The sequence below is a fragment of the Nanorana parkeri genome, unplaced genomic scaffold (genome assembly GCF_000935625.1).
Source record: "Nanorana parkeri isolate BGI_ZX_2015 unplaced genomic scaffold, ASM93562v1 scaffold3, whole genome shotgun sequence".
Lineage (NCBI taxonomy): Eukaryota > Metazoa > Chordata > Amphibia > Anura > Dicroglossidae > Nanorana > Nanorana parkeri.
This window is the reverse complement of record NW_017306271.1, coordinates 5600424-5609950: the sequence shown is the minus strand read 5'-3', so window position 1 is coordinate 5609950 and position 9527 is coordinate 5600424. Positions and strand designations below refer to the sequence as shown.

Below are 9527 nucleotides of genomic sequence, written 5' to 3'. Positions count from 1 at the left end.
GGGGTGTCACAAGGGGGGGGGGGGGGTGACCGCAGATGCCTCTGCCAACAGCACAAAACCGATAGATGGTCCTCGCACTCCAATTTGATGCAAAGTCAATCCCTTTATTGACACTATTCTAGTCAATAAAGGGATTGACTTTGCATCAAATTGGAGTGCGAGTGACCATCTATTGGGTTTTACCCCCTATGAAGAGTCGGGCACTCAGTCACAGACCGAGAGCCCGACAGTGTCCAGAGAGAGGAGGAGACCCGGCGGCATACCTTATCCCACCGGGTGAACGTCACCTCCTCTCTCTGCCGGCGTCCATCACCAAGGTGTCAATAAGACCACCGCGCATGCGCGATGACATCACGGCAGGGTGTCACCCGGTCTTTGCCCCGGCTGACTACCAGCGTCGAGGCACCCCTGGCCTCCAGCACACATATTAGTCTTTTCCCAACGAGAGCCCAGCTCCAGCACTCATACATTGGCCTTTCTGCTTTATCCCTTCTCCAGCACACATTCTTCCAGAAACTCCTTGGTCTACAACCACATACTCCCACCACACAAATTGTATATTGAACACTGTCCATGTCCTCCCCATAGACATTGCACCCTGAGCTTAAATACACAGTCTGGAGGTTCAGCACTCACAGTGAACTTTTCTTTTTCAAACAGCTGTCGGTTTTTTTTTGCTGTCTGTGTCCCCGTTAGGGACAGTCACTCTCTCTACTTTTCCTGGTGACCATTACCACTGAAAGTGAAAGAACATTCCAAATTTTGGGTTGTCATCAGAACAGGAATAGATGGGAAATCTTCCAATGGGGACACTAGTCATAGTATCATCAGCTTAGCTACTCATGTTGTCTGCTCTGTAAATAATGGGCAACCAACTGCAACTACAGATCATTTCACCTTCCATAATCAGACAAAAACAGAGATATAAAAAAAACAAAGGTGGGGTAAATAATACAACAGGACTGCAATGCCATTAACTGCTGAAATGGAGGAAATGTTATATAGAGATCAGGAAAAAAATGGCCATGTAAGATCCCCAGAAACTGGAGGTGTGTATGGAAGCAGGCCCGGCGCTACCGCAAGGCAAGCGGCCGCCTGAGGGCGCTGATGGGGTGAGGGTGGCACTTTGCAGATGGGCGGCGGGTTGCGGGTGAAAAGCTAATATTGATGGTTGCGGCCGGACCGCACAGAATCTGGCAGCCTCGGCTGCCTAGCAATCAGATTAGGCCGGGTGGAGGAAAACATTTAGCTGCGAGAACGGCCGGGTGGAGGAAGAGGAGGGGCTGAGGCGGGACCGGAAGCGGGGCTGTACCGGGCCGAGTGAGATGTGAGTCCGCCCCAGGCCCACTGACTGATGGTAATTGCTGCTGCTGCGGCGCCTGGCGGCATGGAGGGCTGTCACTGTGGACAGCAAGCAGCTTTTATGTTCATAGCCGCTGCTGTCCTCCTGCTCTTCCAGTGTGGGCATCTGACCAGGGACCAGGCTGAGGCTGCACCAAGGAGACAGCAAGAAGCAGGTTGGTGGGCCTGGGGAGGGCTTGTTCACACCGAAAACGGTGCATTCCAGAGTGGTAGCTGCTGGAACGCACCGTGATCTTCCCCCTGCGTTCTGGGGTGGGAGGGGTGCATTAAAGTCAATGACACTGCTTCCAGGCCTCCGCTGCGCCCGCAGTGCGATCGGACGCTTGGCAAAACTTTGCCTGCGTTCCGTTCAACTGCAAAACGCCAAGCATCCGATTGCACTGCGGGGGGGAGGGAGGGCGTGGAATCGGTGCTATTGAATTCAATGCACCACCACACCCCCTCCCGCCCCAGAATGCAGGGGGAAGTTTCGTGAGCGATTGCGGTGCGTTCCAGCACTATCGCTTTCGGTGTGAACAAGGCCTTAGTGTTCTTCTGTTTTTACTGCTAAGTCCACTGTTTTCCTGAGCCCAGTGCGTCGCTTATTCCTGAGCCCAGTGCGTCGCTTATTCCTGAGCCCAGTGCGTCGCTTATTTCTAGCTAGTAGGGGTCTAAACAGACCCCTGATATTTCCCTTTTAAAATAGAAAAAGAGATTGAGGACACAGAGGCCTCAATCTCTCTTTCTGCAGCCCCCCTTATCAATGAACAGGAATCCTCTATACTGAGTGTTCCTGTTCATTGATAACATGAGAACATAGTATTATTACTATAACCACAAAAATGCTCCTTCGCCTGAGTAGGCAAAAATCCTTGCACCGGCCCTGTATGGAAGGAACAGAAAACTGCTAAGGAAACTAAACACCATTGTTTCAGATAGAGTAGATAAGAACCACAACAACCCCCACATCATACCTGCAAATGGGCCCTCTGGCCAGTTGTGTATTTTGGTTTGGGACTGCCCTAGGCAAGGCGAAACTCAGGCACTGCCCCCCCACTAAATTTTCCCCACCCCTTTTTTTGCGCAACCTGTCAGTCGCTGGATACAGAGAATGCGTTGTTTCCAGCTTTTGACATGTTCCGCTATTAGCGTAGCAGGAAAGCTGGGGTCTTAGGTGGGCTCTGCAGAATCTCAGATGGGCTCTGCGGGGTCTATGGTGGGCTCTGCAGGATCTATAGTGGGCTCTGCAGGGTTTATGGTGGGCTGTGGCCAATCTGTGATGGGCTTTGCGGGGACTTAGGTGGGGTGTGAAGGATCTCTGGTGGGCTCTGCAGGGTATCAGGCTGCAAAGTCCACCACAGATCCTGCACAGCCCACCTGACACCCCGCAAAGCCCACCACAGATCCTGCGCAGCCCCCAGAGACCCCACAGATCCTGCAAAGCCCTCCTGAGACCCTGCAGAGCCCACCACAGATCCTGCACAGCCCCCCTGAGACCCTGCAGAGCCCACCGCAATCTTGCACAGCCCTCTGTCAAGCCTGGCCTGCTGCCTCCTCCTGGTCACGGAAGCCGCTGCACAGATGGAATGCTCCTTAGTGTCACGTCTATATACTTGTATAGGACGTGATGACACAAGGATTCTTAGACTGCTGCAGAGGAGGTGGAAAGAGGTTCTAAGGACTGGTCAAAGAACAAGTCGGCTCAAATGATCAGGTGAGTAGAACTTTTTTCTGCACAAAGGCCGTCATCAAAGACACAACTAGAAAGGTCAGATTTTTCTAAAAGTTTTTAAGTTTTTTAAGGTATGCTGTGTGAAGGGGAACACACAAACATATAGTGGGAGTTTTTTTGACTAGTGTAGAACGGATGTCTCCAATTCCTTAAGGGCTAGTTCACACCCGATGCATCACAATGCTTTCCTATGGGAATACATCACAATGCTTTCCTATGGGATTTCTGGTGCTCTGTTCACACCAGTGCAGTCCGTTCCGATGCAGTCAGAAAAAATACTGCTTGCCCTATTTTAGCTGCATCAGATTGCAACGGAACGCATCAAAAATACATGCAAACGCACCTGAAATCCCATTTTAGGCCATTGGTCCAAGCTGTCCAGTCAAAAAAAAAACATTGATCTCGATGCCTCAGCAGTGACGAGCAAGGGAGGGACAGGGAGGCTTCTCCCTGTCTCCTCCCTCCCTCCTTCACACTAGCTTGGGGACCAGGTTAGGGGGGCTCAGCGGGCGGGGGTGGGGCTTTATCGGGCGGGTTGTGCTGGGGGTGAGGCAGGGAATGCCTCACCCCGAACTAAAGGTACCGCACGTCACTGGAGTTAAATGGCCACAGCAGCCTTTTATGATACAAATTACTAAACATAACAGAATTCAACGTCAAAAGACAAACCAAATAAGGTTGCAAGTCTTTTGAGGGCCAAAATATTAACAGATACTGTATGTTGTCTCTGCAGAACCATTAAAGTCCGCACGGCCTCAAAAGACCACAAACGGCCAGCGCCCCTACGACAGGGAACAGACAACAGCCAACAACAAACAGGGTGGGTGGGCAGAAAGTTATCTCTTCATCTGATGATCTCCGACTAAACCAGTGAGACCCTGCTCCTCAGACCGCCACCAAAGCTGCACATGAACTTAAACCACCGACCATTTAGGTAAGTGACCCTGCCCTTAATTAACCCTTTTATTTCTCGTCTCCCTCTTCACTTAGTCATGTAAGCACTCGGCCTATTGTTTTAAACATTTTTTTCTTCAGGCCTAACTTTAATTTGATTGTAAAACTTGAAATACACTTTTAATTTTGTTTGAAGAAAAGACATGTAATCTCACTACTCACTACTATACTACTATACTACTATGCTGACACACTAGGGGGAGCTGCAACATTCCAAAGTATTACAATATGTATTTTTTATTGGGGATTTATTCTGTTATTTATTCCTTTCAAATGTTGAATAAAGAATTCAGTGCAGCAGCGTATCCTGTTTCCTGTTTCCAGGTGTCAAGCACATAAATATTTTGCTGGAATGCTATATTGGGGATAATAAAAGATTTACATTTCCTAACATGACAGGCACCCCGTTTCTTATTTCACTTCATGCCAAGGACTAACCCTGAGGTTGAAGGCAGCTCAGGACCTCCCAAGCAAGTGGGCTCATTGTATTTACAGTAGAATGTCATCTATTGTGACCTCTGGGGTACTGCTGTTATATTCATATTAGTCTCTTCTATATGTAGTTCTGAAACTAGAATAAAAGGTTGTTTCTACTTTCATGCTATTGCTTGTGTTTTCATACTATCACTTATCTCAAAGTACATGTAAACCTAAACACTAAAATCTAATTGACGCTTATGTTATAACATGTTGAAGGTGAACTCTTCGAAAAACAAGTATTGTCTAAATACAAGAGCCATGCGTATTCTTATTATGGTGTGCTTTGGGTATTTCTTACAGATCGGTGCAGTAATCCAGTGTGAAACTTTGCCTCTGTGCAGGAGCTTCCTGTAATAAAGACCGCTCTCTGCTGGTCTCTCTCCTTATATGGGATGACTGGTCTTGTCTCCATCCCCTCCTGTAGTGTCCTGCAGGCAACCTGTAGTGGGGGGCTTGGGGGGGCTACTGCTCTCTGTACAGGCTATGTACAACACAGTGATGATGTCACTACTTCTTTTGCAAGGTAATATCCAGGCCTGCAAAGGCACTTGGTGGCCAAAAAGTAGATTTATGTCCTTTTTTATGTGGCGATTGATGTATATTATCAATTGATAACTTTCATGCCAGGAATGTAGTAGTATACGAACAGACCGCACTATCCAGAGAATTCCAATACTTCAGACTTTATTGAGATTCACAGCAAATCTATGAATAAGCCTATGGGTGAAACATGTGTGAGGTTGTAGTTTGTTGGGGGTGTGCAGTGCTGGCATTTGCTGCTTTATACACTTTTATTTACGGATATACTGGATTTGCTATGAATTTCAATAAAGTCTGAAGTACTGGAATTCTCTGGATAGTGCGGTCTGTTTGTATACTACTACATTCCAAGGTGGAAACGTACCTATTAGACCAGCACCTGGTGAGTCCTGATGGTGGCTAAGGAATTGGAGCGGTGACATTTCCTTTGGCTCTACATTTGTTTCATGCCAGGAGTTACACAGGAGTACACATTTTCAATATTTTTAGATCTACTGCTTTCATAAAAATAATACCTGGTGATACTACCATGAGAGTTTATGTTCAGGCACTTTGTGTTGTAGAGGGACAATTAGGGATGCACCGATACTGATACCAGTATCGGTGCCGATCGTGGGCATTTTCATGAGTACCTGTGCTTGTTAAAATGCCCCCGATACCTAAAGCCAATACCAGCCCCTTACATTTTTTAATAAATTTGGCTACCATAAGGTCCCGCGCTTGCTGGGGACCTCACGGTAGCCTGCTGGGGAACTCGCGGCGGCTGTTTACGGCGCCAGTCCACCCGAACATCTCCTCCCACTCCCCGCTGCCCGCACAGCCATGGGGAGACCTGGCCCAGCCCTGGTGAGACCGCACCCAGCCCTAGTGAGACCGCAAGCAGCCCTGGTGAGACCCGCAAGCAGCCCTGGTGAGACACAGCAGGCATCCCTGGTGAGAACCACACGCAGCCCTGGTGTTCCATTCACGACTTACAGCCCATATACCCCTTGTAGAAGATGTAGATGGAGGAGGCGTTACAAAGTCTTGACGTGCTATGCCCTACAGCCGGGCTTCTTCAGAAGTTTGACGTGGAAACTAAAATAACATAACAATAAAATAAATGAAAAGAATATACATACATATAAACAAGCAACATAATAACAATCTTGTTCAATATCAACCATACTTACATCACCATTGGCCAGATCCCGTGCTTGTAAGGATGCCTCACACCCCCGCCTAGGTGGGGGGATCACCGGAGGGATAAAGAGCCAACACTGTCAACCATTTAACATAACAACTGTCAATATTTAACATAAGGTAAGTATAAGGTAAGTGATCACAATACACATCTAATTGTAGCATGTGGTAATATCCTCATAACCAGATTATTCAATGGCCTCTGGCACAACTAGTATCAAGGTATTAAAAGTTTGTTTGAGCTCCGTATCAAGCCCTCCCTGTCCCACCTGACCCATCTATAACTCCATATTAATTTCCCTTTTCAATTTATTTTCATATATATGTACACTGTCGTATGCACAAATATATGTACAAATGTAGTCATTGCTGAACTCAGTCATCTGAGGTGGGATGTCACTGATCTGAAGACTGCACCCTGTAAACAGCGGGCTTCTTTTGGAACATGTGACAGCAATACAATTTTTCACCTGTAAAAAGGAGGAAAGACAGCGCCACCTGCTGGCTGGATAGAGGACTACATATTAATATGCAATATTTCATTCCTACAGAGAAAATACCGGAAACTCCCAGTGCTTGCTAGATTCTGCTATTGGCTATTTTAAATTGCCATAGCCAATAGCAGGCTGGCTACTGCACATGCCCACTCCCCTTTGTTTACATTCACCTGCCAGCTGCGGAATCTAGCTGTCGGCTGCAGCGAGAAGTAAACAGATAATTTCGTAAGTAAATTTAGTTGCTAACAATTTTTTTTTTAGTGTGCATATGTCTATCAAGCAACTGGCAAAAGGAATTGAGCACATATTATGTCCTTGATTTTTATTTTCAGGTTGCTTGAGAATTCTGGTTGCTTGAATGCCGGGTAATAGGGAGTTTACTGTATATACAGTATGTTTTTGGATACAGCCCTGACTTTAAGAGATAACTAAAATACAGTTTTTCCAAACCACTGTACATTTCCTTTAACCCTTTCGTTGCCACTGACGTATGCCATACATCTGCTATAGCAGCTGGGAGTCTGGTGTAGAGTCTACTGTCGGCTTTACAGCTGCATGATCACTTCCACTGACTGGATGTGAACCCCCCTTTCTGCCCCCCGCCATGTTTCCTGGGCTCCACTGCCCCTTCTGCTGGCCCGGCATGGTGTGTGGTGGCTGAAAGAGGGACTGGAAACCAGCGAACACGTGTTTACTGATCTCCTCCCTGCTGTATGTACCTGGAAAAAATCAAGGTTTATGGTCCAGAGCATCTAGAGCTCATTGCTTCAGCCTAATGCTTTCTGCTTTCTTGATGATATTGCTGATGTAACCTGTAGAATATTCATACATCTTCAGATCTGTCCATTTGTTTAGTGGTATAAATGCTATTGGATAGGGGCAATATACAGTAGATATATATACTCGTGGCCCAACAAAGTACTGATGGGGTGGTCATAATAATCTGGCCACTCAGTGTATGTGTGTGGGTATATATTAGAGATGCACCAATACCAGTTTTTCGGTATCGAGTACGAGTACCGATATTTATCTTTCGATACTTACCAATACCGAGTACCGATACCGGTACTTCCGCTAGCATGGAGCTGGCATCCTAGCCAATCAGGAAGCCAGGTGGTGTATCATTACCCGCTGCCCGGCTTCATAACTTGCCAGGAAGCCGGGTCCGTGCTGTTTGGCCGGCTCGATGCTGATTGGTTTGGCTAGTATCGGTATTGGTGCATCCCTAATATATATATAGATCATAAACTAGCAGCAGACAGCACAGAAGAGAGTTACTTAATACTCTGAATCAGAGACTGATTAATTGAGATAGAAAAAACAGTGTGTTAAGGCCCCCATGGACAGTTTAAATTTTAGGAAAATCCTGCTGAATTGGCTAAAATTACATGAAGGGTGACCCTTGAGCACCACTCAGCTCGACAAAAGTCAATTTAAAAATGAACAGAGCTGGGTGGAAAATTACTGGCTGAACAGTAACTGAATCCTATCAGATGCAGTAATTGTTCAGCAGCACCAGTTACGTTGTCTTACAACTAAATATCTTAGCAGTCAGACATATTTCAATACTAGATAGGACTACTAGTCTCAGCAGTACCACTCTTCTCAGATGTAATGTACTAAATTCGTCAACTTTGCTATTTACAGGATATAAGCCCATCCTAAATGCAGTCCGTATATTATACAGTAACCGGATGACTGGGATCTACTTTTGTCATTGATTTATAGACTCTACATTTAATCCAAAGAGCTTTACTATTAGTTGTCATAGTTGGTAGAATGGCAGAAAGGAAATTGTTATTGTTGATGCTGATTGCAGATATGCCTATAGAGTTATATATGATTTTGTTTTTTTTATGGAAATGTGGGAATTTTCTGGTTTACAGTGAGTCGTAGAGAAATATGTGTCATTATCTTTTTGATAAAGATACAGCTTATCTGGGCTTTAGCTGTAATCAAATGATAAGTCCATCAGAACATATAAAATTTGGTAACCTCCAGTTAATGACAGCTGTAAAATAAATTGCTATGCTTTAGCATCCGATTAATTCAATTTACTTCAGTTGATTTGGAAACTTTTCAGCAGTAAACCCACAGATTCATATAAAGTGGATCATACAGGATATAAAATAGATGTTATTGTTAGGAAACATGAAGATGATTGCTTTTGGGCTTTTACCACTTTTCTTTTTTGTTACTTATAATGCAGTTGTCCAACTCATGCTTTCAAATAAGGGATTTTTTCTTTGATGGATGAAGTACCAGGTGTTGCAAAACTTTTTATTGATATGCATTATAGCTGCCTTATGAAGGATTCTGCTGAGAAGGCAGGGTGGGTTTAGGAGACTTCTGACAAGTTTCAGGCCTGCACGTGTCCCGAGTCAGTGTGGCTCCATGAACCTCTTCCCACTTGATGTGACATAACCTAAGTCTCTGAAACCCCTTGATCCTCTCCCTATCACTAGAGGCTGCAAATGTTGCAGCGGATGCAACTGCAGAATCTTGTGGAGGGGAAATAGGCAAGAGAAGATCCAGGAGGAGAATGAGTGCAGGCCTTTTAATGCTGAATAATATCATTGAGGTGCTGCTCCCACCAAGCTTTGTGGTACAGATCCATGTGTCTCCTCATATATGTGATAGCCAAATGACTAGTAGTTTTACCATGGCTCATATTCTTCAGGCAGAGGCTAGAGACCACAATCTGCTGAAAACAGCACCATTGTGGTCTCTCTCAGAAGGGGGGCTAATGTATAAAGAGAGGGGGGCAATCTATAGAGAGAGGGGGGCAATGTATATAGCAG

At 45.7% G+C, this 9527-nt stretch overlaps 1 protein-coding gene across 1 annotated transcript in view; it reads left to right on the top strand.

The window, feature by feature from the left end:
* Positions 1 to 1387: 1387 nt before the first annotated feature.
* OTOA (otoancorin) overlaps positions 1388 to 9527 on the top strand; it is an 87752-nt gene continuing 79612 nt past the window's right edge. Inside the window, 2 exon segments of the mRNA XM_018565664.1 lie at positions 1388 to 1517; positions 3807 to 3893. Coding sequence (XP_018421166.1) covers positions 1388 to 1517; positions 3807 to 3893 — 217 coding nt within the window.